Consider the following 13,714-nt stretch of genomic DNA (forward strand, 5'->3'; position numbering starts at 1 on the left):
CAATTACAAGCAAAGTATAATTATAATTTTGAAGTGTAATTGATATATAAGTACATTATTACATTACATTTGCTATTATTAATTACATTTGTTGTGACTTTTTTGTGATGTATTTTACAGTTTGTCCAACCATTTGGAGAGCTGGTGAACCTGTTGCTCTTGTTAAGTAAGAGCTTATAAAGAAGTATAAGTATGTACCTCACATCAGCTATATTGTTCTCTGTCCATTTGGACCATATACTATAACCTTTAAAGATAGTAACAGGCTTAGTATATGTTCTATCTGTACAAATAGTAATAATAGTAGTAATGTTTTCTCAGTTTCCACCTCTACTTTTATACTGAATCTTCTTCCCTCTAGCTCTAATAACTTGTTTAACAGTATTATTAGTAGGTGAGAAACCAGTTTTGTCTATAGTATATATTTGCCTAGGTAAGACTTCCTTCTTAACTACTTCCTCCTCTAGAATGTCAAACCATTTACTAACAGTTGTTAGATTTAGGCCATTTACTCATTGTGTATCAAGACAAGAACTCTAGTAAGTTTTTAGCTTAGTATGATAATACTCTAAGAATCTCTAAACAAATGTAGGTCCTACAAGCTTGTAACTTATACTATATTGTGTCTTAAGGAGTTGATTAGCTGCCCTTTCAATGTTATTATGACTGAATAGGCAGCTTTGATTAGAAGAGATTCAAATAAGTTCTGTAAGTGCCTGATTGTCCTCCTTCATTAAATGGCATTTTGAAGTATTAAACTCTAGGATAGACTTTATTCCAGCTACCCTATTCCTTAATGTTCTAACTGTAACCCCTTTAAACATACTAGCCACTCTTCTTAGTCTTAGACACTCTCTCTAGGGCTTTTTTTGGTCCAACTGATAAGTATTAACTGCTTGACCCATATTCCTCTCCCTTTCCTCCAATTCCTCCCTTTTTTTTTAGAGATTTAGACTTAGTATACTTAACTATAGTGTACTAAACAGAATAGAGAGTAAATAAGTAGAAAAAAAGAGTAAAAAAACACTAATTTATTAGTAAGAGTATGGCAAATACTCTAACACAATTCTTACACAAAGGTTTGGCAAATTACATTATTGTGTTAATCATTTCTCTCTCTGTCACACTTTCTTGACTTTTCTTAATGTTTACTTTTAATAAATTGTACAACTCAGTGTATTAAAATAAAAACTGTAGAATTGTATATTTTGGATACTAATAATCATATATGCAAAGTTTCAACTTGATTGGATTAATAGAAATATTACCAGAAAATTTGCAAAGTTTACTACAGGACAATTTTACTAAATTCTTTAACTGTCTGATTTTTCTTAATTTTATTTCTTGCTCAATTTCTCTCAAATCTTATATATACATTTGAGTCATATAGTAATACCTTGTATTAAATTTTCATAAAATAATATTAAGATTTGAGTAAGATATTACAGTCTGTTTAAAGGAACAGTTGTGTTTAAAGGAGTAGTTTTTAACTATAGAGTTTGACTCTAAGGGTTACTATTTCTAGCTTAACCTTGACAGTCTTTTAGAGGTAGGGAGAGATATCCTAATATAGAGTCCTGGCCCTAGTATTCCAAGCAACCAAGAAATTCACTCCCTCCCTTTTAGGAAGCTTATTCTTAGCCTAATACTTTTGCTTACAGACAACCCTACATCAGGATCAAACCCCTGACTGCTCTAAGCTTGACATTATGTAAGGGATTACCATATATAGTAGACTATACATAGAACCTCTTCACTAAAAGGGTGTAATGTCAAGCTTAGCTTGACACCTGGTCTACACTATATATACTGATAAATGTTTGTGTCCTAACATTCACCTTGTTACACTTATGTATAATACAGAATAGTAAAACTTATAGTATTATGTTATTATTTATTGTAGGTATAAATACTTACTAGAAGTACAAGTGTGAAAAAAAAAAACAGATTAACACAATAAATCTGAAAAATAGCTTATTTTATTTAGAATAGGTGAGAATTAGTAGCATTTATTAACTACTCCATTTTAGCTATCAAATAGATCTTTCTAACACTCTGACCCAGAGAATTAAGGGCAGTTATTAGTATAATAAGTGTATAGTAGAGAATACTTACCTAATGTACAAAGTTCATTACACATTTAACACTACAAGCCATTAGTTTTGTTGTTTGTATTAGGACAGAGTGTTCAGAACAAAGCTACATTCTGTTTATATTGAACAAGACACTGTAGAAAATTGTGCAAATTAAAGACTGAGACATTATACTGTATACACATATATACTTGATCACCTTAATAATCAGTTATACTCATAGTCATTTTATTTTAGTAATGTAGTTATTGGATTTTTTCTATTACATTCTACTTTATATCTAAACAACAAGCATTTGTAGCCTTTTCTATTTAGTAAGTTATTGCCCAAACTTCTTCATTGTTGTTATTAATCCCTTAAGTCCATCTGTGTCTTTGTTTTGGATATATTTTGTCTCTTGTTCCTTGACTGTTGTTATGACCCTGTCATAGGATTGAAGTTCAGCTTTCCAATTATTACAATTATTCTTCAATGCTTCAATGTGTTTCTTACTTTCTGATATTGCTGCTTCAACGTGGTCAAGTACTAGGTTCACAATATTAAGCATACGTTGTTCTACTTCAGCATGGAGACTATAGCCTTCAACAGTGTCTCTGTATTCCATCACATTTTCTTGTATGTCATTTAACCCCGTTCTCCATTCTGTCTGTTTTCCAAGGAACTCAATTAACGCATTTGATATCCTTTCCGTTCTTTCTCTTGCTTTTGTAAGTGTCAGTACTTCCTTTTCATACTTTCTCTGTACTCTTTCGAAGTCGGATTCTGAGTGGTTGTGTCCTGTACTTGTAGTGTGCTTGCGACTCATGGTGACCTGATATATGAGCTCGTTCGGACGTGTGGTATGTGAAAGTTGAAAATAAGAGGGAATCTAGACCCACTCAGTGGCTCTCTTATACATTGAATCCAGATCTGCACATCAAAAAGATCCTCACAAAGCATATCATCGGTGCAAAGGGAGAGACCTTGCCTGACAACGATGTAGTAATTTGCACACAGAAATTATTTCTTTATGGGCTTCTTTTGTGCTGTACACAAACGTGTGTATAGCATATCCTTGCAGCAAACGTACAGGTTATCTTTATGCGTGGTTACACAGATCAGAATGATCGGATATATAGTACGTAAGGGCAGCATTGTAGAATAAATGCAATTCAAGGTTGCCAGGTATTCGGGCGCTCCAGAAGCTCGGGCTGTGTGTTCGACAGCACAGTGAGTCAGTGCTCAGCAGTAAAAGTAGCTGCACGTGAGCTGAACGATCGACATGACGAAACTCGGAAGTATGAACGAAAAATAGCTAGTCACGTCTTCCGATCCATATCGCCATCCATCATGTCCACCAACCCCAGCTCTAGCACTCCCATAAGAAAGGCAACCGGTGCCGACTTCTCCCTTACCGCCCCTACTCCGCAAAATACCCCGCTCTCGCAAGCACCCATCTCCTCAGGGCTAGGCCTCACCCGTCCAGGAGTCGATGACATCCTCGAGGAGTACGAAGCAGAGGAGAAGGAAAACGCAAAGGAACTTGCCAAAGTACTGCAAAGTACTGCTGCACGTTCGGCACTTACGAGCATCGTGCAGCAAAGGTTAGCGAAACTAGTTGGACAGAGTTCTGGCTATGTGGAGGGCCTCCCTATACCAGTCAAGAGGAGCCTTGTCGCGTTACATGCTGTACAAGCGAAACAAGTTGACTTGCAGAAGGACTTCAAAAAGGAGGTTTGGGAATTAGAAAAGAAGGTAGGCAACCATTATATGCCTGTTTCTACTCTAGAGACTAATTGCAGAGCGTTTGTGGATATGCAGTATCTTGAACGGACAAAGCCACTTTATGACAGACGCGCAGCCATTGTCTCCGGATCATCAGCTCCAACAGTTGAAGAAATCGAAGCGGGTGAAGCGGAAGCAATTAAGGACGACGAGGACCATGAGCGTCTGCCGAAGTTAGAGCCAGGCACGAATCCGGAGAAAGCACCTATACCAGACTTCTGGCTTAATGTTCTCCGCAATCACTCCGGCGTCGAGGTACTTCTTTCTAGTCGGGATCAGGATGCATTGAAGCACTTGAAAGACGTGCAATTGTCATATCTCACTTCCCCTATCAAGCAAGAAGAAGGTGAAACAGAACAGAACAAGGAGCAGACCCAGCTAGGATTCAAGCTTTTGTTCTTTTTCTCGCCGAACGATTATTTCGAGAACGAAGTGCTGGAAAAGACGTATCTCTACAAGACTGAAATCGACTGGGCGGGAGACTTCCAATATGATCATGCGATTGGGACTACGATACGGTGGAAGAGTGAAGACAAGGATTTAACGAAGGACATTCAGACAAAGACACAGAGGTCCAAGAGTACGTATTCCTCTGGCCTATCTTTTCTGTCCAGTTGATATGCCGAAGGTATCGATTAAACTGACCCTTGTCCTTGACAGAAACCAACCGTACGCGCACAGTGAAACGTGCAGTAGACGTCGAGTCGTTCTTCAAATTCTTCGGTCCGCCTCAACCCCCCTCTGATGAAGACGTAGAGAATGGCGGACTCGACGAAGATGACTTGAGTGAACGGGAGGCAGAACTTATGATCGACTTCCAATTGGGTGATGACTTTAGAGATAGGGTAAGTCTCTCTTTGACTCTTTTAATTATTTCGTTCTGTTATATGCCTTTGTCTTTTTGACTATCTCCTTCCACTTTGTTTATCGGATTTTAATAATGGCGGTATACTGAGTCTAAATTAATTTCTTCACAGATTATCCCACATGCAGTGGACTACTACACGGGCAAAGCCCTAGAATGGGACGACGAAGGCTCCGACTGGGAAGACGACGACGCCGATCTTGATTCTGACATTGACGAAGAGGAGGATGAAGAAGAAACTGATGAAGAGTAACGCTGTATTGGTCCATGGGTGGCATGCTGATCTGGATGCTAACGCAAATATTAAATTTACGATAAGAGTAAAAGGTTCCTGTGTACGATACAGCTAGCTTGTTATTTTTCTCGGGAATACCTTTTTACGAGAAGATATTTTGTATTTTCCGTCGATATGCCCCATACCTCTTAATACCTGATTTGAGATCGATAATTTACTTATAGCATACACGAGCATTTTTATCCCATACAGCGAGACCCTCGTCAAAGTTACACGAAGGGGCGGGTCATCGGAAATATGAACCAACGAGACATACAACGGCTACATTCTGTTTCACATCTTGGCTATCATACAAGTACAGTAGTACTAAACTTATACACGCAAAGCACGAGGGACAAGACAGGACGAGAAGAGAAATGAGACAAGATAAGCAACATGAGGCTAGATGAGTCGGTATAAACAAGAAATAACAAATGGAGAGATAAGGGACCCTTTACGACGTTCTTGTTCAGCGGGAAAGGGGCAGAGCAGGTCAAGGTGAGGGTGGGTCAAGCGTGACGTTTTGTGCCGTTCCGACAGGTTATGAAGGTCGGATTCAGGGCAGAAGGTCAGTAGAACGAAAAAAATAAACGAAACGGTGAAGATAGATCACAAGAACGTCAAAATAAGGGAAAATGACCCTAAGAAAATCTCAGCTAGTCCACAAACCAACTTCCGATCCCAATTTAATCCGTTAATGGATAGCCATGGACTACGGCGAAGCAACAATGCCCGTCATTGCGCTTGCACTGGCACTCGTCCCACCATCCCCATTTGACGAAACAGGCGTTGCAGCGCTCATCCCAAGATCACCACTAAACAGCGTAGCCATGTCAAATGAGCCATCATTGAGAAGAGTTATCAGTGCTGAGCTGGACATATCCATCCCACCCATCTCGCCCATCCCGGTTATGCCATCCATGCCCATGTTACTCCCCAGATTGACATTGGTTATACCATCCATGGGACTCATGGTTCCAAGTCCATCCATGCTATCCATGACAGTGCCGGGTATACTTGTAATGCCGTTCATCGGACTGAGTCCGTTGGGTTTGAGCCCCACGTTCGGTGTGAAGCCCAACGCACCCTCGCCCCTCAAATCTGCCAGCAAGTTCTCGTTATGGCTGTTCGACCCTGCGCGGCCGAATGACGCTGTTGCTGACACAGAAGATGATCCCGTAAGACGTTGATACGATGGCCCCGAAGTATCCTGTGTACCTGGAGGACTAACAGCAGATGCAGACGCTGGGCTTGTCGTTTCGGCGGCTGGACTCCCATGCCTCGAAGTATCTGATTCGCCTGACATCCCACCTTTCTCGGTTGTGGAGCGAGTCTTCTTGCGGACGGGTCGGATCCAAGGTGGCCGGGATTGTATAAGTTGGGATTGGGACGGAAGAGGTTGTTGAGGCGCGTCCAATGGGATGCGCGTTACTATAGTCGATTTTTTTTAGTTACTTAAGTGCAACAGGCACGTATAAAGACTTACATCGGCAGAACTCTTCGATTAACTCGCCACTCCTTAATCCACAGACATATCGCCCACTAAATCGTCTGAGTAAACCGACGCAAGCACGCAGAGCCTCGAGTGAAGCAGGAACGAGAGGCTGCAGATCCGCCGTCGTGCAGTTCAACAATACGGCAATAAGTGATCGTCCGGCTTGCGTTAGTTGGTGGATAACGTGTACGCCGTCTGCAAGGAACCAAAATGAATATCACTAATCCAGAAAAAAATTGAAATCTTACAGTAAGTCATCAATCCCTTCTTCGCAATTTGTGTATGCGCATGAACAAGCTCAACTGCACAAGTATGACAACTCATCATTGCCGCACGCTCTGCCTCCGTTTGTTCACCTTCTGAATCACCACTACCATTTTCGCTTGTCTCGTTTGCTATTCTTATCCTCTCACCCACTCGCCAACTGAATCGCGAGCGGGTGATTAACATGCGCACAAAGAGCATAAGGCAATGCAATCGCTCGGCTTGCGTAACACGCAGGACGTCTGCACTACCCATCGTCTCAGTTGTATGCGCCCAGAACGGAGGTAGATTATGCAAGACATCGTCTAAAAGCTGCTCCTCCACTTCGCATTCTCGTCGCGCCGCTCTTGGGTTCTGCAAAAGCATGGAGGCGCGCTGGAGGAAAGGAGAGGATGATGGCTGGGGAGGAGATGGTGCATCAAGCACTGCTTCAAGTACAACGGAAACACGCAGACATGCAATGAAGGCGCCTAAGCGGGACTCTGTTCCCTCGGGCTGGGGTCCGACAGAATCAGCCGTAATATACTCGTCATCAACGGCGGCTGGTTCTCGAGCGTCGCAATCTTTTAACCTCAGTACTGGCGGTCTGCCGAACGCTGCTCCCGCCTGTTTATCCCACAAATAGACACACCAAAACGTCCTTCGACGGACTTGCTCTTCAATTGGACCAAAGCAGTCGTACGCCTCGCTGCTTCGATGTAGCCCTGCATCAATAGACAGTGTACACGCTTCGGCGAGTAAAGCAAATCCGCGAGAAAGACGTCCGAGACCGATTGCATAGACAGCAGCGACAAAAACACTTTGTACAGTGTATAATGTCGGGCGATCCGCTGTAGGCACAGTACGCAATTTTGTGAATAGGTCAAACCAGTGCGCGCCCGCACTGAACCCATCCACAGGATCTGCACGAACACGCGGATCATCGATATGACGCGAGCTCAGGCAGCATATAGCGACGATAAAGCTTGCAAAGCCTGGTTCACCCCATTTTGCTGGATTTCCGTAGTCGGCAAGGAAAGTTGGGACATGCAAGAAAGGCATAAGGTAGTATGACGTGCTCAAGAAGCATTGAACGAGATTATCCATGAGTTCCGGCACGATCATACTTGTAATCAGTCTCCACATCGTTTCGGGGTTTGCTGTACTACTCTGGCGCGGTTGTCGGTCAGGAAACCAATCTCCGGTAGTAACATTTTCGCTTTTTCGGGACCAAGACTCACTTGCTGGACTTGCGGCCGCGTCCGAATGAGCGCCGGATGACAATGGTAATTTGCGCTCTACAAGAAAGTCAAGTAATGGTAGTCCAGATGACTCTCCCTGCCAGCGCGTATAGCCTTCGTCATCGAGGTAAAGATATCCAGGTGGCATAGCTGGATCTATATTTGAGTTCAGCGCCTTCGGTATTGCACCGCCAGACGTGGTAGGTTCTTGAGGAATAGGCACATTTGTGAGATTGGAGTTAGAAGTGGGAAAATGTGTTGATGGGTTCATGAGTGGAAAAAGTGAAAGCGATGGAGGAGGCACGCCAAGAGGGTACGCATGATTTGCACTTGCGAGACTTGCATGAGGGCTTGACGGATCCATAGAAGCGGGAAGTTGCGCATTTGGTAAGCCAGCTCCAGCAGCAGCCTGTGCACTAAACAAGCTGAACGGGATTGACTGGATGAGTGATTCAAGGTGGTGCATGCGATCCTCAAGTGTCGCTGCGCGTCTTTAGACCAATTTCAATTAGCATTTAATCATCGGCTAGATCATGCATACATAACGAACTTTGATTTGGGATGGGTGCGTTTGCCAGGTTCTTCGAAGGTACATGCTGATCTGGCGGCAATGCAAGACTGACATGGGTGGCCTTCGTCGCACTTAATTCTCCGTCGACTAGACCGACCCAAAAAGTCTCTCGATAAGTAATAGAACCACCTCTACACGAGATAGACTGCTTACCGACAACGATCACACGCTCTACATGTCGCAACGTAAGCATATGAAACAAGAGGTATACCATGAGAATAAAAGAGTGCAGATACGTACCTGCTCAGCTTGAAGCGCCTCTCCTTCGGAGGGGCGGCCGCGGGCTTTGGCTCCTCGCCATCCTCGGGCAGGGCGGGTGCAGGAGTGGTGGAGGCCCGATCGGAACCGCTGGTCATCCTGTGTATAGACGGCTTGATGTCCTCGCTCTGGAATCCGGTGTACCGCAGATGCGAATACGAGTAGTATACGCTGTGACCGTCGTCGTAGACGTCCCTTGCTGGCGGCGCGGGCGCAAGGAGCGGGAGGGAATGGGCGTACGAGGACGAGGAGGACGAGGAGGGGCGAGCAGCGCGAGATGGGATGCGGTACGGAGACGGAGCTGCTGACTGTCGGTGGGGCACGTGTCTGTCGGGGAATGCCGGAATATTTGAGGTTCGCCGTGTCCTGCCATTGGCCTCTCTCTCTCCTCCTCCATCCAATCCAATATCGACCGACGCGTGCAAATGCGTTGAAGGCGCTTCAGGCGGACACGGGCGGTATTCGTCGCGCTCCCGTCGCGGCAGCCAGAACATATTGCAGTGCTAGTGCCCTTTCTTCTCTCATTCAGCTTCCACCGGTTATCCTGCTGCTTTATGTCCCTTTCTCCGTCTCTCCGAAGCCGGTCCTCTTGTCATCTTGCCACAAATGCTACTCTCTTCTAATTTTGCACTCCTAAACACAATCTCTTGAGATCTCGCGTCACTTTCGCCCTTGAAGACCTTCTTCCAGCTTCCATGACCCTGTAGCACTCCCAGGTTACAGGCACAAGAATGTGCTTCGCATATTGTTGCGGGAGGCTTACCCGCACGCCCGCGCGCACGGGACCACTTTTCGTTCCCTACTACTGCCTCTTCTGGCTATTAGACTCTCGCACACTCGAAGCTCGGCACCACTCGTCTGTTCAGTCATCAACGCTCGTGCCGGCCCCGAAGCTCGAGTCGCTTGCTACGAGGAGCCAAATTCTGTCACTATGAATACTTCCCTTGAAGCTTACTGGCGTTTCAAGCATCGAATTTTCCCAGTCATGTATTTTCTTTTCGCTAAACCTAGGCCCTCTCATTGCCCTTTGCCGCCCCTCTCTCAAGTTTGTCGAATATTTGGCGCCTTTACCTCTTCATATTCGATTGGAAAGTCAAGCCACAGCTTTCCATTCCAAGTTTTCCCAAACATTCAAATGAGAATCAATGTGAAGTATATTCCGCCGGTCTCTTCTACAGTCAGCAAGTGGTGACGCCACCTCAACCGTCTCTACCGTATCGAGAAACTGAACTCTCGCGAGCACCGTGTTACCATACCTCCTGCTTTCTCGACCCGACGATCCCGACCCTACGAGAATCAGTCGGTCCGTACATTCACAGCCTTATCCCCTTACGGAGCCGCCAATTATCTCATTGCCATTTAGGAATGACCCATCCGTGTGTATTTCTCGTGTATAGAACGCCACCATCTTCTTACACAGAAGGCCGATGCACACCGTCTGTCCACTAAAAATCCAAATAATTCGACTAAAAGACCCTCATCGTGGTTCTACATACCTTCAACCCCCTATAAATCTCTTATTGGTAATTCGGAAGTCCCGGATCCAGGTGCAAATTGGGACGACCATGATCGCTCTCGCTCCACGTCAAGAATGGATCAGAATCATGCTAAAACCCCGTGCAAGGTTTTTTCAGGCATCAAGTGGTAAAGTGGCTTGGGAGATATCCAGGCACCATAGATGCATACAACCTTTGGAGCTCAGCGTTTGCTAATGCTTGCCGATGACAAGACATGTGTATTCCTTGCTTCTGCAAGACTATGGATTGGAGGCTCAGAAACACCACAAGCACATGGAGTCAAGGCACCAGCTAAGATCATCCTGTAGATCGCCCAACCCTATGGCACGTCAACTTATTCCGATTTTAACGACCTAACTACTGGCTTGTATCAGACCAATCTGCTGTACGACGATACGGGTCAAGGTTCACAATATCGCCAGGCACTGTCGTCTCGAGTATTAAATGTAATCCTCGGACTTCCAGAACGGTAACAACAATTATCCGACTTCGTACTTCTGACACTCTCAAAGAAACACCGGGCCTGAAAGAGGAGACCGCAGACGTAAGTGAGGAGTTCTACTCAGTATTTGAATACAAATTGAATGTATAGCTACTCGGGAGATCATTTTGCAATGCTATGCATATGCTATTCAGTGAAGCCTATCAGCATACTGTTGAAGCGAGAAATGTTGAATTCCGTTGTAAATCATTCACGTTCGACTTGGAGAAATAATTCTCTGCATTGCACTGGCAAGATCTATGATAGTCAATCTCCTCGGCCATCCCTCATCTTCAGATCTAAAGAAGGCTGCAAAGCAGCTGGATCTGTTGTACCAGTTTTCCGGCCAGTGTCGCATTGAAATCCAATGAGAAAATCGATTCTTCTGGCCTGTGATCGTTTCTGTACAGTGTACAATATCAAGCAATCCATTCCATTTTGAGAATTATTATTTGCTGACCTGGAAAGTCCGAACTGCTCCTTTATGCTCAATTCATTCAGTGGCGTCTATTCTTCACTTCTATGAACTGCCCCCTCTTTTCCCTCGCCCCTCTCGCCCCTGTCCTGTCAAAAATATCCTCAAATGCCAGACCTTCATCGTATTCCATTTCGACACACTCGATACATTAACATCCGAAAGGTACGCTGAGAGATATATTTTTGGTTTCTATACGAAGTGTGCAAACTTAAACGTCTCTAAATTCTCAATTTAGAGATTGTACTCTCGCGCGAGGTTGTCGGGTGCGATTGTACCTGAGCCGGTCGTGGGAGCACAAGCATCTTACATTACAACATGTATACTCGTTTTGCGCTGCCGATTGAAGGTGCCGAATATCAACTTTCTTTCATTGAGACTTGAGGCTGAGATAGAGTCCTTGCAGTTCGTCTTGTGTGAGAGTGTAGGGTTGATCAGTTGACGTGAGATTATCCCCGCTTTTCTTTCTGTCCAATGGCGTGTTCCCAGAGGGCGATGTAGACCCCTCTATTCATTACGGTTTGTCGATCAAAAGCGCAGCAGCGGGAAGATCAACAATCGGTTAAATTATAACAATCAAATGATACATGTGTATCCAAATTAAAGTCACTTTCAAGAACAGATAGTCAATATATTTGCTAAGAATACCAATGATCTTACAAGTTTCACAGTCTCCCCCTCTCACTAATCCTTCTGCAATACATAACGTCGCGTTATGCCACGATTACCAGCATCCAGTCGGCGCTAGATGTCCCGGTGGCGTCCTCTTCTCGCCTTCTCGCGCAGAGAAACTCAGAATGCCAGAATGTGTAGAATTCGGGGCCTGAGAAGTGGAGTAGTTAAATGCGGACCAAATGTTGCTTCGCGTGCGAGTGAAGCTCCCTTTTTGGCTACGGGGACGAAAGAGCATAACGGGACCGGACCTGGAAGATAAAAGAATCCTCGACGCTGTCGTGCGTCGTGCGATAAAGTCGGGTGATCTGCGTAACCGGGGCTCATTGCGATTACGAGTTAGAAATCAGAGGATTTTGCTGTGAGCATACAGTTAATGAATGGTGTGTGGGCCAAAGGACTGCGGAGTTGCCGTCTGGCATGACGAGTGGTAACCTCAATAGGTCCATCCATGTTCATGTCGATCACTTTAATTGCAGGAGATCAAGGCACACTACTCCTCTCTAAGCATGAATGTTCAGCCGATTCGCTCTCATATAACGAGTTCATGACCTCACTTTATTTGTCATAAAAGAAGTCTGGAGCACCTAGTCCGGGACCGCCGAGGACGAATAAGCCAACCGGACGTGGCGAGAAGTAGCAGTTCTTCTTCAGTCTCTATCACTCGGTAGTTTCACGAACGCAAGGCTTCTACCAATCCATGAAAACTCTCTCCGCCCGTACAATCTACCTTCTCATTTCTAATCACCGCGACACCAAACTGCTGTAAAAGAAGACAAACTGTATGTACGTGCCTGACCCAGGTCCACAGTCCTACTCCCAGAGCACAAGAGAGTTCTAGCCTAGATTACTGGGTCCCGCAAACCAGACTACGCTCGTTGACGACGAACGTGGAAACCGACTAAGAAGACAACACGACGGGCCGGCCCCGCCAGGCACGCGATAGGCTTTCTCTACATTGACTGCGATCGTCCTTACCTCCGGAGACTTCTGTGGCGCACTGGTCATCCGCGTGATAAAGTACATACGCACGCAGGGCGCATTACCATGGATCTGGGGCGCGTGCGCGGATGTGAGAGTAAGTAGAATGTGCTGTCATTATTGTGAACATTGCCGCATAAATTGTTCTCGCGATCTTCGGAGTGAGACACGATAGCATATGATTTATTGCCGCTCAATGACATGGTATTTAGTGTATTGACATCAGAAGAAAGCAGAGAAATTTTGTACTTCCACGATCTCTGAACGACAATAAGCTGACCAAAGCCAGCGAGCGGATCTTTAATTTGTATTAATCCCGGCCACACCGTGAAGGTGATGAGAGTTAAAGGTTCTTCGCAAGCGGAGAAATTTGTGGCAGACCGGGATAGTACGTTGACGGAATAGTCCTATATCAAGGGATTATTAGTGAGGTAGCATGCAACGAACCTCACAAAATGCTCACGGAATTGGAATCGACGAATCCGTGGCAAATCCTTCGGACAAGTCTCCAGACAAGGTGGGTGGGGACGTGAAACCCGCTGGCTCCGACACCGTCGTTGTTATAACATCGTAGTTGTCAACAGTGCCGGATTTGAGACACGATCCGGTGCCAAATGCACTCTGGCACTTGTCGACGGCTTCATCTGTATTAGACCACAATGCAACGTCTTCGAGCGTCATATCATAGCATGGTACAGAGTTGGAACAGATGAACTGGATTGGTGGGCGTTCTACCCCGTCAACGACTGCGCCGTCCCAAGTCTATGAACTAGTGCTCCGCGCG

General features: G+C 45.1%; 7 protein-coding genes across 7 annotated transcripts in view; 3 read left to right on the forward strand and 4 right to left on the reverse strand.

The window, feature by feature from the left end:
* The window catches only part of FOMMEDRAFT_21218 (uncharacterized protein), a 3,577-nt gene extending 2,667 nt beyond the window's left edge, over nt 1-910 (reverse strand). The window contains exons 1-6 of the mRNA XM_007267867.1: nt 765-910; nt 593-708; nt 497-539; nt 362-432; nt 111-306; nt 40-46 (exon numbers count right to left, since the gene is read on the reverse strand). Coding sequence (XP_007267929.1) covers nt 209-306; nt 362-432; nt 497-516 — 189 coding nt within the window. The 5' untranslated portion in view covers nt 517-539; nt 593-708; nt 765-910 and the 3' untranslated portion in view covers nt 40-46; nt 111-208. The remainder of the gene's footprint in view (nt 1-39; nt 47-110; nt 307-361; nt 433-496; nt 540-592; nt 709-764) is intronic.
* A 2,502-nt stretch (nt 911-3,412) lies between these two features.
* On the forward strand, nt 3,413-5,197 carry FOMMEDRAFT_109947 (NAP-domain-containing protein). Its single transcript, XM_007267868.1, has 4 exons — nt 3,413-3,827; nt 3,894-4,437; nt 4,518-4,702; nt 4,835-5,197. Exons 1-4 carry the CDS (start codon nt 3,423-3,425, stop codon nt 4,973-4,975), a joined length of 1,275 nt encoding a protein of 424 aa, XP_007267930.1. The 5' UTR covers nt 3,413-3,422; the 3' UTR covers nt 4,976-5,197.
* Nucleotides 5,198-5,283: 86 nt separating this feature from the next.
* Nucleotides 5,284-9,060, reverse strand: FOMMEDRAFT_125041 (uncharacterized protein). The gene is made up of 6 exons (XM_007267869.1): nt 8,787-9,060; nt 8,700-8,717; nt 8,526-8,633; nt 6,740-8,466; nt 6,483-6,686; nt 5,284-6,427 (listed from the first exon to the last, which is right to left on the reverse strand). The coding sequence occupies exons 1-6, from the start codon at nt 8,900-8,902 to the stop codon at nt 5,709-5,711; spliced, it is 2,892 nt and encodes a 963-aa protein (XP_007267931.1). The 5' UTR covers nt 8,903-9,060; the 3' UTR covers nt 5,284-5,708.
* A 555-nt stretch (nt 9,061-9,615) lies between these two features.
* On the forward strand, nt 9,616-10,660 carry FOMMEDRAFT_168954 (uncharacterized protein). The gene is made up of 4 exons (XM_007267870.1): nt 9,616-9,791; nt 9,851-10,107; nt 10,202-10,428; nt 10,483-10,660. The coding sequence occupies exons 1-4, from the start codon at nt 9,736-9,738 to the stop codon at nt 10,627-10,629; spliced, it is 687 nt and encodes a 228-aa protein (XP_007267932.1). The 5' UTR covers nt 9,616-9,735; the 3' UTR covers nt 10,630-10,660.
* A 1,341-nt stretch (nt 10,661-12,001) lies between these two features.
* Nucleotides 12,002-12,276, reverse strand: FOMMEDRAFT_157740 (uncharacterized protein; the record flags this gene model as incomplete). The annotated part of the gene is made up of 2 exons (XM_007267871.1): nt 12,002-12,051; nt 12,129-12,276. 2 exons carry the CDS (start codon nt 12,274-12,276, stop codon nt 12,002-12,004), a joined length of 198 nt encoding a protein of 65 aa, XP_007267933.1.
* Nucleotides 12,277-12,359: 83 nt separating this feature from the next.
* FOMMEDRAFT_21221 (uncharacterized protein) lies at nt 12,360-13,006 on the forward strand. Its single transcript, XM_007267872.1, has 2 exons — nt 12,360-12,492; nt 12,524-13,006. Exons 1-2 carry the CDS (start codon nt 12,401-12,403, stop codon nt 12,618-12,620), a joined length of 189 nt encoding a protein of 62 aa, XP_007267934.1. The 5' UTR covers nt 12,360-12,400; the 3' UTR covers nt 12,621-13,006.
* A 93-nt stretch (nt 13,007-13,099) lies between these two features.
* FOMMEDRAFT_109953 (rhamnogalacturonan-hydrolase) overlaps nt 13,100-13,714 on the reverse strand; it is a gene marked incomplete at its 5' end in the record, with an annotated part of 2,898 nt that continues 2,283 nt past the window's right edge. The window contains 2 exons of the mRNA XM_007267873.1: nt 13,100-13,337; nt 13,394-13,676. Coding sequence (XP_007267935.1) covers nt 13,274-13,337; nt 13,394-13,676 — 347 coding nt within the window. The 3' untranslated portion in view covers nt 13,100-13,273. The remainder of the gene's footprint in view (nt 13,338-13,393; nt 13,677-13,714) is intronic.

This window comes from Fomitiporia mediterranea, assembly GCF_000271605.1.
Source record: "Fomitiporia mediterranea MF3/22 unplaced genomic scaffold FOMMEscaffold_7, whole genome shotgun sequence".
Taxonomy (NCBI): domain Eukaryota; kingdom Fungi; phylum Basidiomycota; class Agaricomycetes; order Hymenochaetales; family Hymenochaetaceae; genus Fomitiporia; species Fomitiporia mediterranea.